This window comes from Mizuhopecten yessoensis, unplaced genomic scaffold (genome assembly GCF_002113885.1).
Source record: "Mizuhopecten yessoensis strain PY_sf001 unplaced genomic scaffold, ASM211388v2 scaffold716357, whole genome shotgun sequence".
In the NCBI taxonomy this organism is placed as follows: Eukaryota; Metazoa; Mollusca; class Bivalvia; order Pectinida; family Pectinidae; genus Mizuhopecten; species Mizuhopecten yessoensis.
The window spans coordinates 1,219,628-1,242,530 of NW_018480076.1; the positions used below are offsets into that span (position 1 = coordinate 1,219,628).

The 22,903-nt window shown below is 35.5% G+C and overlaps 2 protein-coding genes across 4 annotated transcripts in view; both read right to left on the reverse strand.

The window, feature by feature from the left end:
* Nucleotides 1-1,969: 1,969 nt before the first annotated feature.
* Nucleotides 1,970-15,363, reverse strand: LOC110443673 (FYN-binding protein-like). Its single transcript, XM_021488036.1, has 7 exons — nucleotides 15,355-15,363; nucleotides 14,834-14,920; nucleotides 14,266-14,479; nucleotides 13,645-13,697; nucleotides 7,849-7,895; nucleotides 7,533-7,588; nucleotides 1,970-7,068 (listed from the first exon to the last, which is right to left on the reverse strand). The coding sequence occupies exons 1-7, from the start codon at nucleotides 15,361-15,363 to the stop codon at nucleotides 7,049-7,051; spliced, it is 486 nt and encodes a 161-aa protein (XP_021343711.1). The 3' UTR covers nucleotides 1,970-7,048.
* A 700-nt stretch (nucleotides 15,364-16,063) lies between these two features.
* The window catches only part of LOC110443694 (sex-determining transformer protein 2-like), a 53,855-nt gene continuing 47,015 nt past the window's right edge, over nucleotides 16,064-22,903 (reverse strand). For all 3 annotated transcript variants that reach the window (XM_021488069.1, XM_021488070.1, XM_021488071.1), the window contains 5 exons: nucleotides 19,862-19,991; nucleotides 18,940-19,148; nucleotides 17,893-17,987; nucleotides 17,101-17,159; nucleotides 16,064-16,229 (listed from right to left, as the gene is read on the reverse strand). In XM_021488069.1, coding sequence (XP_021343744.1) covers nucleotides 16,079-16,229; nucleotides 17,101-17,159; nucleotides 17,893-17,987; nucleotides 18,940-19,148; nucleotides 19,862-19,991 — 644 coding nt within the window. In that variant the 3' untranslated portion in view covers nucleotides 16,064-16,078. The remainder of the gene's footprint in view (nucleotides 16,230-17,100; nucleotides 17,160-17,892; nucleotides 17,988-18,939; nucleotides 19,149-19,861; nucleotides 19,992-22,903) is intronic.

Genomic DNA, 22,903 nt, shown 5'->3' on the forward strand with positions numbered 1-22,903 from the left:
TATGGGAATCGCAATGAATGGATTGCACTTAATATAATGCTGAATATGTAATACAAATTTGTGCATATGACTAATCTAATGCAATTGTCTAAAATATCATGAAGCATTCATTTACAAAGTGGTAAACAGCACTAACATGTTACAATCTTGAACAAAGCATTCAAAAGTTTAACAACGTCTTTTGAATTTACAGGAGTCTAACGATTTTCTGTCATAAATGAGTGATGCATTCTGGGACTGGTTATTTACAGTTAAGCTCAACACTCTCAGGTAATATTTTTAGCTGGTATTTCAAAAAAATAACACGATTTTTTTCAAATGTCATTTTCTTTATGTTAACTTTTGAATTTCATTTTCATTAGTTCTGAATTTGTTAAAAAATGATTACAGGTAGACATTTTGTGTTTACCTGCATATTTAATCTAATGAAAATATGAACACCAAAGTCCTAGTACATCTATAACAAGCAAGCAATCCCAATAACACAGCATTCAAATGTAACTAAATCTGTCAACTATTAAACCAGCAGCTGTTTACCTATCAAAACATAGTCATAAACATGTATATTCTTACACAACATATAATGTACATAAAACTCCAGAGGAATGATTAGAAAATACATGTCTGATCCACCTATATGTTGGGTTTCAACAAATTCCATATCTCCGACATATCTTTACTTACAGTCAATGTCTAGAGTAGGCATTGTATTGCAATGCTAATGCATCACAGCACACAATAATATTCTGTATTGTCAATGTTCCCATGCTTCCTAGATTACCCCTATATGTATTTTTAAGTTTGTAAGTTATTTCTCTCAAAATTGTCTATAGCACAACATGTTTGAAAGACCAGGCAAGAGTTGAATCTGTGGAATTTAAGACCAATTCAAAGAAGAACCTGTTCAGAAATTAAACAGAAGAAGAACTTGTCTAAACAGGTGTGAAACGACAAGATCAGAGGAAAACCTGACTGAACAGATTATAGTAAAACCTGTCCAATGAGACATTGTTGTAATAGAACCTGTCCAATATGACCAAGTTTGTAGTTGAACCTATCAGTGAGCAGTGCTCAGAGGGTCGTGTGATTCCGTTGAAAGCTCAATGGTGAGTGTAAAAATGAAATAGCAAAGGAAACAGTCTTACAATCATAAATACAAGATGTGTTATTGCATATTGTCTCGTGTTATACATTAAAATGTTTCCTAAAATCTACTATGATGTAATACAAAATCTAATATGACAAAATAGTATGTGAAATCATAAAAATCTTCTGTGACACCATCAAAATGTTAAGTGACAACATAAAAAAACAAGATTAAAAGACATAAACCAGATGTTTGTTTATACCTGGTAACTAGTCAGTGATATCCAAAGGATATCTCATGATTGTGCAATCTCAGATATTCTATCAGTAATTGTTATATAGGAGTAAAACCAATAAGTCCCCCAAACGTTAATTTAACAAGTAATACCCATTTCCATTGTGCTATCCATGTGTGTTCTACCAAACAAGGGTGACACCAGTTTCTGTTGTTTCTATAAGTGAAAGATAGTACATGACTTGGCCTGGAAAGATCCCAGTCTAACAAACATTTACTTCCTGGCATGCTCACACAATTTGTACAGCTGTGTAGACTGGGAAAATCTGGGATGTAACATATTTTACAAAGACTACTGTACATTTAGTACTGTGAAATAAAAAATATATTTGGATTTGTCATAATATAACATGCTGGGAAAATACCTGTCTTTGAGATTAACTCGAAACTAAGCTCTTTTTACATCTATGATAACATTAACCTGGGATGGTCCTGTTGAATGATTAAACTAACAAACAATCTCTAGTGTTTTAGGATGTCACAAAAACAACATTACCGGTTTAAGAGGGAAGTGGAGTCTTCAACCTTTGCTGAAATTTTGCATGATTAATTCCATTTAAGTCAAAACAAAACAAACAATATTTCCGGTATATTTCTTTAAGTTTTATTCTCTGACTTGCATTGTTTAAAATCATCAATAGTATAGAAGCACCATAGTGCCTGTATATACCCCATTTAAAACCACAGGTATATGTCCTATACTGATAGCCTTTGCGATAGGTGAATTTTATCTAGAAAATTGAGGAAATAATAGCAGCGTAATCTTTGACTTATTAACTCCTGAAGACACAATGGAACTCTTCCAATTCAAAGGTTGGAATACTAGTTCATTATGAATGTTCAGGGGCCAATGAGTCAAGTGAACAGGATACAGTGTTATGCATACAACATATAAATAAACACTTCCCTGTTATAAGGTGTATTAGTCAAATTAATACTGTCAACATTTGTTAGTATACAAGGTGATCATTCAATTATACTTTGTAGTTGAGGGGAATTTTTCTTTAATATGTAAAAAAAAAAATAACAGGATATAATGCCAGTACAAGTTTGAAGATGGTATAGGACTAAAGGTTAAGTAAACTGGACGCCTCGGTGTTGGTCAAGACAAACACCAATTTGACACAATCATACATCGTAAATAAACAATTAACTTCGTTATATAATACTAATTAAAACTTTACATTTCATCTAGTGTATACAACACTGTCATGTCTTATGCGAGAAATTTTGATTCTGTTTCCACGTTTCATTTGTTGCATTATACCCTGGTACTGATATACGAAAAACTCAACTGTGGTCAGATTGGCCAAATATTTACGAGACATCTTTCGGCTGCTGGGTGACCATTTTCCGACCTTTCATGCTTTGAATTCTAAGTTCTCCAGACGCCCACTCCCCATTTGGGGCTTCACCTCCTGTACCCCAGTTTAAATTTTGCCAGTTGGTAACATCACAATGTAGTGATGTCATTCTGTGATTTCTGTAGGAAGTAACATAAAATATATACATACAATGAATGTTGACTTATTTACTATTTCTATGAAAAATCATAAATATGAAACCTGGAATTTAAGATGACAGTAAATTCACCAAATGTATCTAATAAATTAACAATAGATCTATGACATTTTATAAGCATACACAAATAAAATGCACAAAATCAAAGCCCAGTGATAGCTGAATTAAATTGGTGTTGTGACTAGCTGAAACATCTAGAAACTGTGACTTCCTGTAATGAAAGCAAGAGATTTCATTGCACCCATTCCGTCACACAAGACGTATCTAGTAAATGTTGCTATTGGAAAACCTCCCTCCCCAACCCCGTTCTACTCCCTACACACGAACAATGTCAACTTGCCATCACCAAGCCAGGCTGCTAAATGTCCCCTTCCCCTATACATGCATGTAAGTTATATGGAAATTGAAAGAATTAAAAGGCACAGGTATTTGTGTGTAATAAATAAAAGGCACAGGTATTTGTGGGTAAAAGATGAAGCCGCAGTGAAAATATTTCAAAAAGCACACCTGTACTAGTGTCAAGTTTATATACAACTTGACCTTAACCCTTTCACCCCTATGTAACTTTAGTACACTCTACCATGCATTGATCTGGATGAGTCCATTATGGTCCAAAGTGGTGAAAGGGTTAATAATGTCCTGCAATCTATTCTTACCAATACTGTAACCCTGTTATCTGGTAAAGCTTGTGGTGTTGTTTGACGGCATAATTTTACTTTACCGCTCCATTGTAGTTTTTGGTTGCAATATGAAATACATGAAGGCCTATATACATGTATTACATTGTATTCTTAACAGATATATGCAAGAACTGTAAACAGGATTTTTTTTTTATCACAGTTTAATCTTTGACCCTTACAAATAGGACCAACGCTATAAAAAAATAAATGATAAAACATTCTTCAACTCTGGGTATATTCACTCAAAGGTCAGAGGTCAAATTTTTGACAGAAAAAATATTAGCTTACGCTAAGCCTCTATTGTACAAATGCTTTGAAAATATGGAACTTTTGCTTTCTGGTACCAAGGTTTGTTTTGTAAATTATTGGTTGTGTACGGGTACCCATTAATGAATGGATTGCACTTACCAATATAATGCTGAATATGTAATACAAATTTGTATATATGACTAATCTAATGCAATTGACTAAAATATCATGAAGCATTCATTTACAAAGTGGTAAACAGCACTAACATGTTACAATCTTAAACATAGCATTCAAAAGTTTAACAATGTCTTTTGAATTTACAGGAGCCTACAGATTTTCTGTCATAAATGAGTGATGCATTCTGGGACTGGTTATTTACAGTTAAGCTCAACACTCTCAGGTAATATTTTTAGCTGGTATTTCAAAAAAATAACACGATTTTTTTTCAAATGTCATTTTCGTTATGTTAACTTTTGAATTTCATTTTCATTAGTTCTGAATTTGTTAAAAAAAGATTACAGGTAGACATTTTGTGTTTACCTGCATATTTAATCTAATGAAAATTTGAACACCAAAGTCCTAGTACATCTATAACAAGCAAGCAATCCCAATAACAAAGCATTCAAATGTAACTAAATCTGTCAACTATTAAACCAGCAGCTGTTTACCTATCAAAACATAGTCATAAACATGTATATTCTTACACAACATATTATGTACATAAAACTCCAGAGGAATGATTAGAAAATACATGTCTGATCCACCTATATGTTGGGTTTCAACAAATTCCATATCTCCGACATATCTTTACTTACAAAGTCAATGTCTAGAGTAGGCATTGTATTGCAATGCTAATGCATCACAGCACACAATAATATTCTGTATTGTCAATGTTCCCATGTTTCCTAGATTAACCCTCTATGTACTTTTAAGTTTGTAAGTTATTTTTCTCAAAATCGTCTATAGCACAAAATGTTTGAAAGACCAGGCAAGAGTTGAATCTGTGGAATTTAAGACCCAACTCAAAGAAGAACCTGTTCAGAAATTAAACTGAAGAAGAACTTGTCTAAACAGGTGTGAAACGACAAGATCAGCGGAAAACCTGACTAAACAGATTATAGTAAAACCTGTCCAATGAGACATTGTTGTAATAGAACCTGTCCAATATGACCAAGTTTGTAGTAGAACCTATCAGTGAGCAGTGCTCAGAAGGTCGTGTGATTCCGTTGAAAGCTCAATGGTGAGTGTAAAAATGAAATAGCATAGGAAACAGTTTTACAATCATAAATACAAGATGTGTTATTGCATATCGTCTCGTGTTATACATTAAAATGTTTCCTAAAATCTACTTTGATGTAATACAAAATCTAATATGACAAAATAGTATGTGAAACCATAAAAATCTTCTGTGACACCATCAAAATGTTAAGTGACAACATAAAAAAACAAGATTAAAAGACATAAACCAGATGTTTGTATATACCTGGTAACTAGTCTCAGTGATATCCAAAGGATATATCATGATTGTGCAATCTCAGATATTCTATCAGTAATTGTTATATCTCAGATATCCTGTCAGGTTTTTTTCATATCTAAGATATCCTGTCAGTATTTTATATATCTCAGATATCCTGTCAGTAATTTGATATCTCAGATATCATGTCAGTAATTTTGATATCTCAGACATCCTTCCAGTAATTATGATATCACAGATATCATGTGAGTCAATGTGATATCTCAGTATCCTGTCAGTATTTTTTTCATACCTCAGATATTGTATATACCTGGTAACTAGTCTCAGTGATATCCAAAGGATATATCATGATTGTGCAATCTCAGATATTCTATCAGTAATTGTTATATCACAGATCTCCTGTCAGTATTTTTAATATCTCAGATATCCTGTCAGGTTTTTTCATATCTCAGATATCATGTCAGTATTTTATATATCTCAGATATCCTGTTAGTATTTTTCATGTCTTTGATGTCCTGTCAGTAATTCTGACATCTCAGATATCCAGTCATTTTTTTTCCTCATGTATCAGATGTCCTGTCAGTAATTTTGATATCTCAGATATCCTGTCAGTAATTTTGATACGTCAGATATCCTTTCAGTGATTTTGATATCTCAGACATCCTACCAGTATTTGTGATATCACAGATATCCTTTGAGATCTCAGATATACTGTGATATCTCAGATATCCTGTGATATCTCAGATATCCTGTCAGTATTTTTCATACCTCAGATATCCTGTCAGTATTTTTCATACCTCAGATATCCTCTCAGTAATTGTGATATCTCAGATATACCACTAGTAATATTCATACAGAAATCTCATGTTGCCTTTTTCATAGACATTTTGAGCGAGATGTAAAAATAAATAATTTCAAACAAGGTTTTAAATATATCTCAATGATAGATATCCCATCATTAAATGGGAGAAATGACTTCTGTCTCATGATTTCTCAGATAATCTGTCAGTTTTTACTATGAAATGACATCAGTATAAGAGATATATTTGTTGATCTTTACATAACAAACAAAAAATACACAAAACAGTTACATAAAACGGAAAAATTATGACATAAACAGAAAAGATTTTTTTCCCCAGTGAAACAAATTTACAAACTCAATGGAATGTATATTCATATAAATATCATTGAATAATATAATATAATGTATGTATTGCTAGATTCAGACAATGGCACAGTGGTAGAACTAAATACCAAAGATGTCAGCTTTACAGGCAAGAAATGGAAGAAATTGTACATATATGTAGTATATACAATGAGATACCTCAGTAACTGCAAACTTTATGATCAATTCTAGCTGTATTGTAACCTCGATTACCCAAAATACAATGAAGAATATCAACTACCAGAAATTAATATCTAGATCTTATTATCTATATCAAAACATTCATTTAACAAAGTCTTGTTAAAATGAAGTTACCATGGAAACCAAATGGTTTTTGACGAAAATCTAAATAAGCAGCATGATATATAAGACACATGTCCTTTAAGGGAGGTTTCAGACACTTGTTGAAAGTCATGTACCATGAGGTTAATGTCAGGCATTTCATTACATGTTTATAAAGGTTAGGCACTTCAAATCAAGGTAAGACACTTCAGATCAAGGTCAGCACTTCAGATCAAGTTCAAGCATGCTAAGGTCAAGGTCAAATTGCAGATTCTAGATTGGTGAGATATGGAATGTTACACTGCTTCATACATTTCTGAAACAAAATGACAATTATGAAGATAAAGTGAATTTATATAAACCAAAGAGTTTAGGAACAAGATTTCAAATGAAACATTGACTTATACGAACTTATTGTTTTTGAGGTCAAAGTGGAGAGATCAGACCTGCACATGATTTGTTTATCAATATATTCTCTACCATCTATATAATACTATTAGACATTTTACAATTGTAAACTCTGATTGTAGGAATACGCTGCATAAAGAAGGTTACACTGCATAATGTCTCAGTCCATTCATTCTCACAAGGAACGATAGAACACTTTAAGTTTACAACACAGGTAAAAATGGTGGTTTGATTTTTCCAGTTAAAACATTTACAGAAAAATAAAAATATAGTATGAACTAAATTCTCAAAAAAACTGTTAGTAATAGGAACTTAGTCAGAATCCTCTTTTATTAAATGTGATTTCTTGCGGAGATTTGTAAGCTTTCTCACCTTCCTCAACAGGAGGGGCCTCAACTTCTACATCCTGATATTCTTCTTCATCATCTCTGCAAATCAAAATCCCAAGAATGCTTGAATTATACAAAATCCCAAGAATGCTTGAAGTACATAAACATGTCACTACTTTAAATATCATTGATGGCTTAGCCTAGGCTTTATAGGTTTTAACTCATATGACCTTTGTATGGCCCTAATATGGATTTATTTAAACACATAATTTTTATGATATTATAAATGTTTCTGATATTGTGCATTACAGCTTCCCTTCTGCCACTTATTGTTGTTTTTCTAGACATACTAAACTTACACAGCGTTAGTATTGTTCAAGGCACTCACAAACGATCCCGCCATTACCTGTAAAAGTAACAACAGGTATGTGGTTTCAAAAAGGCAGTTAAAATTGCTGATATAGATAAGAAACTGCTGCTCTTACTTAATCAAGAAACATTTATTATATTTGGTAAAAAGTTCCTTACCGGTTATAGAATACCACGTTTGTACAAATCAGGATGATTTCTTAAAATTATAAATAAAGCATATATTTTATCAGGACAATTGATCCAATGCAATGAACAGACATTTATCATATACTATATAATAGACATTCGATGGATTTATATAGAATGTAAGATATTCAATCAATGCCTTGTTTGTAAGCAAATACTACTCTAACAAACGATAAATAAAAGACCAGATAATCACTGCAAGGATGCTCCAAACCAATTTAGTTAAAATGTCTGCTGAATTAGTTAAGTGTTTTAAACAACGTTACGATGGATAGACCACATACATACACCATGTCAATAAGCTAAATAACAGAACAACTAACATATCTATTTCAATCTGAAAGTTAAAAACTCAAAATTCAGTTGAGATTTTCAATGCCTGCTAATATAACATATGATAATATCGATATATATTTCATGTATGATATTTTCAAAACTATTTAGTTTGAATAATGCATGTCTCACAAATTAACATTTAACCTCTGGGTCATGTGTGTTCATCACACAAATTAACACTTAACCTCTACATCCGAGTCCTGTATGTATATCACACAAAAATTAACATTGAACCTCCGGGTCCTGTTGATTTTGAGTATCACAACATTTAATATCTAGGTTCTGCACGATCTAATTAATATTCAATCTTCATTTGCTCCCCATACTGATTTGACCACACATCATTATAGCAAGCAAATCATGATTGAATTTTATTAAGATTTGTTTTATTCGTATGTACTTCAGTAACACAAAATAAAAAATAAAACAGATTAATTGCACTGCCACACTTTAGCTACCATGCTTTAGTATATCAATTAAATATGAATGTGTTAATTAACTTATATAGACAGCGTATTTTATCAAGTCTAAACTTGTGTTACAGTAAATAACAGCTTGCGTTTCGAACAAAATGTAAACCAAAGTTTTGATCATCAGTATTAATATTATATTTCATGCTTCCAAATCCAGTGCAGTGCTACCATTCTCCCCATAAACTGACCAGCTTGACGGTATTATTCCGCCCCCACTACAGAAGATCTCTATATAGGAACACCTGAACACTATTCCATTTTTAGTAAAAATTTCAGTATACCTGTATTATTTTTCAGACTAATTCACAGGCCCCTGTGCTATTAAATGTTGCAAGAAAATGTCATGTGATACAAACTGATTCACAAGCCCCTCTGCTATATCACATACGAGATTCCATTTTACTACACCAGTACCTTTTGGAATGAAAATTAGTTTTCAACTTAGTTCCATTCACTAAGTATGCCAACAAATATCTAGGTTGTACTTTCGATTCACAAGCAGTTTTATAAGAAGAACATTTTTTTTTGTATTGGTAACGTAGTTACATCATGCCATATTTGAGAAAATGTCTATAGTATAGGTAGTTTCATAAGCATCAATTCAAACTCAAATAAAACAAGTTTTTGATGTTAACTACGTCAGTACAGTGTTAAGGTGGCTATAGATATACCATCAATGTGTTAGATGGGATTTTTTTCTATAACACAACTAAGGAGTGGCAAACACTTCTCATAATGCAAACCCGCATCCAGGGGGAGCACGAAAAAAAATATCTTACGAATCTGGATATAACTTCCATTGTAACATATTTACGGTTGATTGGCTGTCATCTAGGGCTTCAGAAATATAAAATAAAACTAAAGTTCATTATCAGTCAAACATATACTTCAACTCTTAACCCAAAAACAAAGATTGATTCTACTGCTCTAAACAATGATTGCTTATAAAACACAACAAAAAGGATATTTTGATAAAATATATTGTACATATAAGATAAAGATTATTACTAGATATCTTCAATAAAAGTCATCAGTTTGGAGATATGTAATATCAAGTTTTTACTTTATACCTGGAGCGTTTGGCCTATCTTTAGAGAGTATAAAAAACGAGACAAATCAAAGTTGTAATCAAAATCAGGAAAACTCAAAACATGAACAGAGACGAGGGGGACACCAGCTGAGTCATCTGTACGACCCGATGCTGACCTAACAGGAGAGGGGGCTAGATCTACACTCTACCAGTAACTTATTCAATACAGTGTGTATACACTCTTTATTGCTAGGCGAAACATCACTGTTGAGTGACATATGAAATATACAATTTGGTCACATCGTTGTATATGTTGAGTGACATATGAAATATATCGAGTGACATATGAAATATACAATTTGGTCACATCGTTGTACAGGTAAACAATACAAATTGCTAACTCAGTCAAACTTAAAAGTAATAAAGGTCCCAGTCGGTCTTGAAACGTTGGGACACATTTAATATGAACATTGTTTTTTTATAAAGTTAAAAATCTATATTATTACTACATGTAAAAGCAAAGTATGATACATGATGTTGCTAAATACAAGATAAGGTATACAAATGGTACTAAGTTTGGTTTAGCTTCGTTTGGAGTTTTATGTCCCTCCTACAGCTAAGTTCATGGAAGTAAAGTACAAAGTAAGTTATACATTGTTACAAAATACACACTTAAGTAATATATATCAAGGCTTAGCACAGATTAAGTTATTACTTTATTACTTTGTAAAATGTTTGTTAGTGAACCTGTTGTAACATCAGTTAATTGTTCACGGTGGAAGTTTTCAAGGTTAGCTATAGTAAAATTTCAAGATATTACACAGAGTGGCCAGTTAGGTCTTTGTTTCTACAATACATTTCACACAGGTCCGATCTGTATAGATAAGTCCTGGATACACGGAATATGTATACAAAGCTACACAGAACAGGAAGAAGTATAGGGACACTACGGGAAGTCATCACACAAAACTGTATACCAGTACTACACTCAAATGTACCGCAGGTCAATAGAGTAGAATTTTCTTCTGTTTTTCCCTTTCCCCCTGTGCCATGATCATATTTCTGTGGCAGTCTTGCTATAAGCTACAGTCAAACTTTGTTTAAGAGTAGCCAATTATAAGTCCCACAGAAACATTAATTGATTTGTATAGCAATGATTCAGTGTTTGTTTTGATAAACATTGAGAGCATTTACATGGAAATGACTGAGAGATCATTCATCAAAATTTACTTTTTTCTTTGTTAACTTTGTTTTTGACTCATCTTTGCTAGCCAAGGGCTACAACCCAGTACCATCTACCTACGCTTGGCTAGCTAACGGTTGTGATCCGGTACGATCTACCTACTCTTCGCTAGCAAGATTGTACTGGATCATAACCCTTAGCTAGTGAAGATGATTTGGACTGTGATAGTTGAAGAATAAACATACATACATATAAATTTAGGGTTAACACTTTGAAGACAGCATATAGAATGACTATAAATATACATTGTATACATCTAAGTTTAGAGTGGCTGTATCTAGCAGAAAACTCGTATATCTATATAAAATACATGTACAATGTGAAATCATAATTAAACAGAAAATATACTCTGTATCCTTCAATACCTTATCAGCCAGCTCTGAGTTGAATTCTGCATCTAATATTGGCTATTAAAATGAAAATTTCAAGTAAAACTGTTTTGCTTGTCAAGAAGCAAAGAAAGGTACTGGGATTGCTAGCGCTAATATGCAGGAATATATATTGGTGAATAAACAAGTTTTGGTATTTATGATACAAGTCTTGAAAAGAAAGTGGTCTTAAGTAGAGGCTTATTATTACCACTATATTATTCTCAAAAGTAAGTGGACTCCAATTGTTAAAAAAAATGTAACTATTGTTGAAAATAGGCAGATTGGAGTAACATCGGTGATTTTCAAAGGCAGATTCTCACTGTAACGGTCAAGAATCTTTTACCTAACACACTACAGAGTCTCTTCTTTGACCATCTGCTCTCTACCAAAATATTTATTCCTTTTGTTGATAACTTGAGTAATGGGCTACTTTCATTTGGCATCCATGAACAACACTGATACCAGTTGGACTAAAAAAGGTCAATTACATAAGCTTGAAGGTTACAGTTAATTGGAGATATGGCATGTGGTGAAGGAGTGATGAACAAGCCATTTGTTTGGTTGATGCTGTTTTGTGAAGGAAGATTGAAGCATTTGTCTGTTCTGTTTTGAAGAAGGTTGAAGCATTTGTCTGGTCTGTGTAGAGGATGGTTGAAGCATTTGTCTGGTGTATGTAGAGGATGGTTGAAGCATTTGTCTGGTCTGTGTAGAGGATGGTTGAAGCATTTGTCTGGTGTATGTAGAGGAAGGTTGAAGCATTAGTCTGTCCTGTTTTGAAGAAGGTTGAAGCATTTGTCTGGTCTGTGTAGGAAGGTTGAAGCATTTGTCTGGTCTGTGTAGGAAGGTTGAAGCATTTGTCTGGTCTGTGTAGAGGGAGGTTGAAATATTTGTCTTGTCTGTGTAGAGGAAGGTTGAAGCATTTGTCTGGTCTGTGTAGAGGGAGGTTGAAGCATTTGTCTGGTCTGTGTAGAGGGAGGTTGAAGCATTTGTCTGGTCTGCGTATATGATGGTTGAATAATTGGTCTGGTCTGTGTGTAGAGGGAGGTTAAAATATTTGTCTTGTCTGTGTAGAGGAAGGTTGGACCATTTATCTGGTCTGTGTAGAGGGAGGTTGATCTATTTGTCTGGTCTGTGTAGAGGGAGGTTGATGTATTTGCACATGTCTGGTGTAGAGGAAGAATGAACCATTTTGTCTGGTTCATGTGAAGGAGGCCTGAAGCATTTGTCTGGTTCACACTGCGGAGTGATTGGGGACTTGGATTGTATTTGTAAGTGCTATTAAAGGAATAGTTGTACACCTACCCATACTCACTAAACTGAGACATCAGATTGATGTATGACTAGAAGGAAATTGTTTAAATCAAAGACTGTGAGAATTCCCTTTCATGTTAAATGGAAATATCCTCTTCGCATCTTTAATAAGAAGTTTGAAGTCTGCCAAACAGGGAACATTCTTTAGAGATTAAACAAACAAATCAATTCTTTTATCGATGATTCAATCTAATATTTACATACTGTTTTTACCAATGACCAATAAATACTTTGTAAAAGGTTACCACCTCCAACCCTTAGCACACTAGCAGCAGCAAACTATGTACTGTATCCTAACTATCTGTACTCCTTCAGGGAATTCATGTACTATTATCAAACAATGAAGTCTAATCCTGGCCTTTAACCGAGGACTGTCGAACTAGAAGTACTTCTACAGCTCCTGGTGAAGGTCACACAGAAGAAAATTATGATCTGAGAACTTAAATATTGTATGGATTCTGTCAAAGTTATAAAACAATTTGTATCCGAGACTTCTCTGTGAGATTCCTTTTTGAAAATCTCTGAGAGATAAAGCAGGACAGAACTGATCTGGCGGTTACCTAGCCTGTTGTTTAATCCTATTCATGTAACAGCTTGAACGAAATTTGTGGAAATTAAATGAAACAAAGCAATGTGTTAAATTAATTGAGTGTCATCAATTAATAAAACATCACTATGTTTAAATAAAATAAATTTGATAGACTTTCTTTTTGTGAAGTTATACATAACTTGTGCTCTGTATTACAGTACATAGTTATAGACTTGCTGTCTAATGCAGCGCAGACACCCCCAAACTTCATATTAGCTCAAAGCTGAAGCAGTTAAAAGCTTACATTGCGAATTAGCTGATTGTCTACCTCAACGATGTTGGCGTCCACGTATCCCACTGTGAAACAGAAGATAGCATATTACTGTTGTATGTTTATATAGGTTGGTCGAGTGGTGCTGCGGAGAGCACACCCGCCTTTCACCAAGACGACGGAGGTTTGATTCCCTGATCGAACATGAAAAGGTATGGGAACATCTCCCTGGCCATATGGGTTTTCTTAATATGCTGAAAACCTTGTATTTGAAATTATGAAAATGTATTCAAGTTGAGGAACCAATAACCATAAAAATGGTATTATTGAAACTGTAACTGACTTTATCAAAGTGGTAAGTGGCATTATCAGAAACATAATTTGTACAAATATTACTGTTGTATTAGAAATGTAACTAGCATCATCAAAGTTGTTACTAGCATCATCAAAATTTGCATTGCTCTGGTATCAGAATTGTAATTGGTATGACAGTGGCATCAAAATTGTAACTGGCATTACCAAAGTTCTTAATGGCATCATCAAAATCATGACTGGCGTTTTCATAATTGTTCATGGCATTATCAGAATTGTACCTAGCCTCATCATTGATGTAACTTCCAGGCCAACTTTTACTAGGTGATGAATTAAACTTACCAATCTGTGACAGGTACACAGGTTTATCCGACTTCTCCTCCTCTATCAGTCGGACAAGCCACTTTCCAGGGGGGTTGTCTACCAGACGGACCACATTGAGTAATGTTCCCTTCTTGGCCGTCAACTCTAACTTGGCAGTCTTACCCCCCGAGGGTACAGCATCCTCCTTCAGCATTCCCTCTCCCTGGGACTTGTCCAGCTGAGAGGTGTCGATCTGTAACATAGAACAAATGTTTAGTCCCAAATGTCAGCTGTCAAGTTTTAAATCTTTAAAATTCTGTAATCTATTTTTAACATTATTAAATTAAAAAAATATATATAAGACATTTCATTGGATTAAAAATGAACCGGTTTGGATAATATACACAACTCCATATTTCTACACATATTTTTCAAAGACTAAATTTGAAAATTTGACTTCACATATTAGTATGATAATGAAACTTGACACAGATGATGAAAGGAAACAATAATTTTTAAGAGGAAAAATAAGGAACTGAATGACTGGAAAAGAAATACAATGTATAACATCAAAGGAGGAATTGCTTTCATTTTAATATCAAAATACCTTGAAATTTTTCTTTATTTCCTTTAGATCTTTATCTTGTTTTTTCTTTTCTGCTTCTTGTCTCTTCTTTTCAGCTTTTATTCTTTCCTGATAATAAAATAATAAATTGTATTAACTGTCACTTTGCACTAAACATACTTAATTATCAAATATATGCTAAGATAACATTGAAAATGTGCAATTTCACAGTTAAAATTCTTTCAAATATATTTTGGAAAACACATTAAGTATCAAATTGTTCATTTAAAACATGAATACATATTGTTCCAAAAACGAGAAAAATTCTAACACAAACAACTTTGACTGTAGTTTGTAGATCAATTAAGCGTATATACACATTCTGCCTACAAATAGAAATAAATCGGTGTATGATGCTGGCAAAAAGCATTAAATTGCATTTACTATTTAATTACTTACAGGTTTTAAATGGCATGGTATCGTAGATAATTTGAGATAGTGTATCAATACTTTGTCAGAAAACTTTAGTCATATCATCAGTGGGGAAACATTTGTCCGGATACTTTCGTCATATTGTTTGTTGGGAAAATTAAGTAATGTCATTTTCCCATGATATTTTTCTCGTAACACTTGTGCGAACACACCACAATCACTTACTTCATTTTTCAGACATTTTAGTCACCATTCTTATCAGGACACTATAATACCTTTGTTTGGAAACTGAAGTCTCTTCACTTGGCAAACAAATATTGTCACCTCTTCCTCAGACAAAGCAGTAAAAGTTACTCTGTAAGAGCACAGGTCCCATTGTTCAAACAGCACTCTTTAAACACTTTGTCTGTGAGGAGACTAAAGTAACTTCATTTATTTGGCCACTTTAGTCATCTGGTATGTTGAGTTACCTTAGTCACCTCACTAATGTCTGGACAATTGAGTCACCCTATTTGTCACGATACATTAGTCACTTGTTAAACCGGAAATCCTTAGTTCATTTGTGTATTCACTCATTCACCCCTACATCTTTAAACTAGACTTGCCCAGTCTTTGATTTGGTAAGGTTCAAAGGTGACTTTAGGGGTGAGTAGGTTAAGCACTTGGTAACCTTGTTTGTCAAGACACTCTAGTGACCTTGCTTGCTACAACACTTTTTGGTCAGTTTCTTTGTTTGGAAACCAGTCTCATCATTTATTGAGTCACTTTAGTCACCTCAATTGTCAGATAAGGATATACATGTACTTCAAGCAACAAAAGTTTTACATCCATATGACCATATTCATGTTTGTTATGTCAAAGGTCAAATCTAAGAAATATATTTCTTACTGCTTCTTCCTTTTCCCTCTTCTTTTTCTCTTTTGCTGTAAGTTTTTCATCCTTCTTCTCCTCCTTTTTCTCTTCCGGTTTTTCAGGTGTCGCAGGAGGGCTGTTCTCCCCCTCTTCTCTATGATATAAAACAGAGATGTCATTTTAACAAAAGGTACAAGGAGCCTGTATTACTCACCTGTTACTCATTAAACTTCAGTGACTTTTAACCCTTTCAACCCTATATAACTTCAGTAGACTCTTCCATGCATTGGTCTGGATGAATCCATTATGGTCTATAGTTGGGAAAGGGTTAAAGAGGCTATCAAAAAAGGCTATATATCATTCCTCTACAAATAATGGATCTTCATCAGAAGATTAGATAAGTCTATACTTTATGAATCTTTGTTGGAGGTTTTTGAACTTCATCAGAAGATTAGATAAGTCTATACTTTATGAATCTTTGTTGGAGGTTTTTGAACTATCTTTACCACACACGACTATCAAAGTGTGTCTAGGTTATCCATTCAGCTACCAAACCTTATAGCCCTTCACACCAGTAACCTACTAGCCTAATAATCATTAATCTAGGATATTTGGTTATTCAAAAGTTGTTTGAAGGTTTAAACACATTTGACTCTTTTGAACAAACTTTATAGTCTTTCATCTCAGCATGCTATTGGCCAACTATCATCACCTTAGCCCTCTTGGTTAAACAAAAATTGCTTGAACATTTGAAAGCGTTTGAGACGTGTAAACTTGAAAATGGGCCAAGGTCGTTCATTTGAACAAAATTGTTGGCCTTTTATCCCTGCATTTCATTGGCCAAATATCACAATATTAGGCCTCTTGAGAATTCCAAAGATGTTGCTTAAGGTAAAAAAGTTTATGCTGCATGGTGACTGACAATGGACATCAGTCCAGACCTCGATAGCCCTTTAGGCAGTTGAGTTAGTTTAAAATTCTAGGTATGAGTCGTATGACCCAGGTATGACCTCCATAATACCTACCCAGGTATGGCTTCATAAACATCATCCTGTTCCAGTTCTGCTTCAGCGATATTCTGATCCTGTCAACATCAACAAAACACATGTCAGAAATAGAGACATATACCTAAAGGGAATGGGCACTTGATCTCTCTTCTTCACAACTCTGTGTCTCTTTATGTATTATCTCCTTTGGTGTCTAGTATTAAAGGGGAACCAGAGTCTCTAGCTGAATTTTGTTGGCCTCATTAACACATAATTGAAAGGAGAAAATGAAAACAAACCAGTCACTGTAGTGTTACTACCTCCTTTCTGTTGTTGTTGTTGTTGTTGTTGTAGGAAGTTAATTGTAAATGTAGCTGATGTCAACTGGGGTCTTATTTTTCTTGGGGTTTTCTGTGCAGTATATATTATAAGGATTCTGGTTTCCTCGGAACACGCGAGGTTGACGAGGAGGTTCTCTAGCTGTATACAGTATATGATATAAGGATTCTGGTTTCCTGAGAACTCGTGAGGTTGACAAGGAGGTTACCTGGCTGTATACAGTATATAATATAAGGATTCTGGTTTCCTGAGAACAGGCGAGGTTGACGAGGAGCTTACCCAACTATAAACAGTATATAATATATGGATTCTGGTTTCCTGAGAACATGCGAGATTGATTAGGTGCTTACCTGACTGCATACAGTATATAATATATGGATTCTGGTTTCCTGAGAACATGCGAGGTTGATTAGGTGCTTACCTGACTGTATACAGTATATAATATAAGGATTCTGGTTTCCTGAGAACACGGGAGGTTGACAAGGAGCTTACCTGAGTTGCGTCAGTTCCACAGTCATCGTATACATCGTCCGGCCAGTCGTCTTTCTGAGGTACAAGAGGCGATGGGGTGTCGGCAGTCTGGTTATCTACAAACAAGTCAAAGGCTTATCTTTACTAATGGCTGTTACTCAAACCCTGTACAATGTTATGTGGGATCGTTTGTTTAAGGGGAGAGAATAATTGGATCAACATTTGTTTGATTAGTAAATTAATTGTTACAAAAGAGCTTGGTGAAGGACTGTAGTGTTTACCGGCAGGTTTATAACCAAACTGAATGTGTGCACTGCAAGTGAACCAATCATTCAGCTAAATATATGAAAACTGACCAGGAAGTCTTATTGCATATCAGCTAATGTTGGTAAAACAATAGCTTATTACATTTTGTTAAATACTGGTAGGTAATTTTTCCTGTATCTTTTCACAATTTGTTTTGTCTGAAGACCACCTGACGTCACTAACGGTTCCAAGTCACCACTCTGGATCAGTTTATCAATATTGTGCTGGTTTAACATTGCTCTAAAAAACTAAGATTTAAGGAACCTTTTTCTACTGCAAGAAGAACACAATAGAATTCCATCGTATTTTTATACATCCACTAACCTTACCTTCACTTCGTTTCGTTTAAGACTGAACTAGGTTACCACCATTGATTAGGTAGCTCAGTCAGTTAGAGAGACAATGTAATGATTGGGTGTCCAGTGGTCAAGCTATTGTTTTGCCTATTGCATTTTTTACACTCAAAACCTTTTGATTTATCAATATATCATAAATTTATTAATATATCATAAATATTAATATATCATAAAGGTCCTCAAGATATGGTTTTCATTTCATAAATGATTTATCAAAGCTTAAGTCAAGATACTAAAACAGTTTCCAAAAAGGCAGAGTATTGTGTGGTTCTATGGGTAAACCAAAGGTAGGGTTGCTGTGATTGATTTCTAGCCTAAGGAAATAGTAATATTTATACCATTACCTGTAACAGAACTGCAGACTTTCTAACTCGGAGAATATTGAACCCAATATTAGTATACTTACCTGGTACTAGGGTTGAGGGTTTTCTACGGGACGGAATGGGTCCTTCTGGTACAGGGGGTTTTAAGAGCTCATCAGGAGGAGCAGGAAGGTCCAGTTCAGGTGGAGGAGGGAGCGGAATTGATGGAGGCTCCTTGGGAGTGTAGTTAATAGTGTCGTCATAGGTGTCCTGGTCATCACTGTCATATTCTTCCCTCTCCGACATTGGCTTACTGAAAAGTAAAATCATTTACTTCTTCAGGACATTATTCAGAAACAGTACAAAGTGACTGAATCAATTCAAAAAAAGCCAGTCAGTTCTATTTTCAATTGACCCATAAAATATATCAACTCTTTCTCAGTGTGGAGAAAACATAATTCAAGTTCGGAACGACTTTGTAAAACTTGAATAAGACAATTTTGTTTTTTAAGTTTGTGACAATTTGATACTGGTGGCCATCTTGGATTTCTTACTGAGCTTACCTAACAATTGCAATATCCAGACTTTATCAGGACAATGCATCAATGTAGTAAACATATATCCAGTAGAACTCAACAATTAGTCAAAAGTGGCTCTGTATATCAGATGATGAGGTGCCCGCGCGGCGCCCAGCGGGCATAATGGATTCCGAATCAATCAGAAAAAGAAAAGGAGGCCCAGGGTTCTTAAAAGTTCACCTGATGTTTCAGTTTGTTTGAAATGGTAAAAGCATATCCAAAGGTCATTTAGATATATAAGTGATCATATTATCATAATCATATTTAAACAACCTTATCAAAATGCCAATTGTCAAAAATCAAGGCGCTAATAAATGTCCATGTACATTGTCTGTCTGATGTGGCCATGGATTTTCATCCCAAATCTGTCTGTTCACTACCTTTCCTCAGAAAGTTTTTAATTGTATATGATTGTCACATCAGACTGTATTGCGTGCCTGGTACTCACATAAAGGAGATTGCCCTGGAAAACTTTTTGTGAGGTGGAGGAATTGGTGGTTCATCCATGTCAGCTGGAATCGCCTCGTATACATCCTCCATTTCTTCTATGATGCCAGCATCATCTATAGGGTAGCCCTCTGGTAACAGAACATCTATCCTGATTACCTGTATGACCACAGTGTCTAAAAGGCCGCTAAACCTAGCATATCATCCATCATATCTAAGGAGTTGCTACCTTTCGAATGTATATTTCATCTAAAAATATACATTAAACCTTGTTTTACTGCCACCGTTGGTTTAGAAAAGAAATTGGCGTTATAAAGAGGTTTGGCGATAAATTGAGGAAAATGTATAAAAGAAATCTTAAGAAAATGAGGAAAAGGGGCCCATGTCAGCAGTAAACGAGGGGGCAAATGAAAAGAGGGGCGTTATATCGAGGTTTTACTGTACTTTTACAGGGTTGTAGAACCAGTGCTGTGGGTTTCTTTAATGGACGACCCGTTGGATCCACCGCCCCTTGTCTGGATACCTGTGTCATTTTTGTTTCCACTTTTGATATTCTAGACCCCTCTCTGTATCCTTGGAATATGTCATGACAATATCGAAGGCTCACAGTAAACTATTTGATTACAAGAGGCCCAGAGGGCCTGTATCGCCCGCCTGAATATAATTAAAGTAATTGGTATGAAGTAAAGATATAGCACTCCATGGTAGGTGCTGTAAGTACATATGAAATTTCAGAAAGATCCATCAAGTACTTGAGATATAGAGAACAATCTTCAAACAGAGCCCCACCCCTATGCCCCTACGGAGGTCATACCCACCAATTATACAAAATTGAGTCACCGTCACCCAAGGATGCTCCACACTAAATAAGGATAAAATCCCTTAATCCTGATGGTCGGAGAAAGATTTTAAAGGTTTTACCTCTATTTCTCCTATTGGGCCCCGCCCTTCTGCCCCCCTCAGAGACCACACCTACTGCTAATACAAAATTGAGTCCCCTTGGCCCAAGGATGCTCCAGACTAAATTAGGATAAAATCCCTTAATCCTTATGGTAGAAGAAGGATTTTAAAGGTTTTACCTCTATTTTCCCTATTGGGCCCCGCCTCTCTGCCTACAGGGGGGTCAGACACACCATTTATACAAAATTGGTTCCCCTTTACCCAACAATGCTTCAGACCAAATATGGACAAAATCCTGTCATTCCTACCGAAGAAGGATTTTGAAGATTTACGTCTATTTCCCCCTATTTGGCCCCCCCCCTCAGGTCCCAGGGGGGCCACACCCACCATTTATACAAAATTAGATCCCCTTTACCCAAGGATGTTCCACACCAAATATGGACCAAATCCTTTCATTCCTACAGAAGAATAACGATTTTAAAGAATAATTTGCTATGTTTCCCATATTGGGCCAAGCCCCTCAGGCCCCTGGGGGGGCAGACCCTTGATTTATACAAAATTGGATCCCCTTCACCCAAGGATGCTTCAGACCATATATGGACCAAATCCTTTCATTCCTACAGAAGAGGGATTTTAAAAAAAATGCTATATTTCCCCTATTGGGCCCCACCCCTCAGCCCCCAGGGGGGCCAGACCCACCATTTATACAAACTTTGTTCCCCTTCCCCCAAGGATGCTTCTGACCAAATATGGACCAAATCCTTTCATTCCTACAGAAGAAGAAGGATTTTAAAGAATAATTTGCTATGTTGCCCCTATTGGGCCCCACCCCTCAGGCCCCTGGGGAGCCAGACCCGTGGTTTATACAAAATTGGATCCCCACTACCCAAGGATGCTCCACACCAAATATGGACCAAATCCTTTGATTCCTACAGAAAAAGATGGATTTTAAAGAATAGTTTGCTATGTTTCCCCTATTGGGCTATATCTGCCCATTAGGCCCCTGGGGAGCCAGACCCATGGTTTATACAAAATTGGTTCCCCACTACCCAAGGATGATCCACCAAATATGGACCAAATCCTTTTATTCCTACAGAAGAAGAAGGATTTTAAAGAATAATTTGCTATGTTTCCCATATTGGGCCCCCAACGCCCAGGCACCTGGGGGCCCAGATCCACGGTGTATACAAAATTGGTTCCCCTTCACCCAAGAATGCTTCAGACCAAAGATGGAACAAATCCTTTAATTCCTACAGAAGAAGAAGGATTTTAAAGAATAATTTGCTATGTTTCCCCTATTGGGCTTTATCCGCCCATCAGGCCCCTAGGGAGCCAGACCCATGGTTTATACAAACTTGGATCCCCACTACCCAAGGATGCTCCACACCAAATATGGACCAAATCCTTTTATTCCTACAGAAGAAGAAGGATTTTAAAGAATAATTTGCTATGTTTCCCATATTTGGCCTCACCGCTCAGGCACCTGGGAGGCCAGATCCACGGTGTATACAAAATTGGTTCCCCTTCATCCAAGAATGCTTCAGACCAAATATAGTACAAATCCTTTCATTCCTACAGAAAAAGAAGGATTTTAATGAATTTGCTATATTTCCCCTATTGGGCCCCGCCCCTCAGGCCCCAGGGGGGGGCCAGACCCACAATTTATACAAACTTTGTTCCCCTTCCCCCAAGGATGCTTCTGACCAAATATGGGACAAATCCTTTCATTTCTACAGAAGAATAAGGATTTTAAAGAAGAATTTGCTATGTTTCCCCTATTTGGCCCCGCCCCTCCGGTCCCTGGTGAGCCAGACCTATGGTTTATACAAAATTGGTTCACAACTACCCAAGGATGCTCCACACCAAATATGGACCAAATCCTTTCATTCCTACAGAAGAAGAAGGATTTTAAAGCAGAATTTGCTATGTTTCCCCTATTTGGCCCCGCCCCTCAGGTCCCTGGTGAGCCAGACCTATGGTTTATACAAAATTGGCTCCACACTACCCAAGGATGCTCCACACCAAATATGGACCAAATCCTTTGATTCCTACAGAAAAAGATGGGTTTTAAAGAATAGTTTGCTATGTTTCCCCTATTGGGCTTTATCCGCCCATCAGGCCCCTAGGGAGCCAGACCCATGGT

Bases quoted from the DNA above. Each gene is read 5' to 3' on its own strand.
- LOC110443673 (XM_021488036.1), bottom strand. The intron at 14,480-14,833 runs GTATTTTGATAT...TCTATGTTACAG, and splicing joins AAATAAAGAAAAATTTCAAG to ATCGACACCTCTCAGCTGGA. The intron at 7,589-7,848 runs GTAAGTTTAGTA...TTTGATTTGCAG, and splicing joins TTGAACAATACTAACGCTGT to AGATGATGAAGAAGAATATC.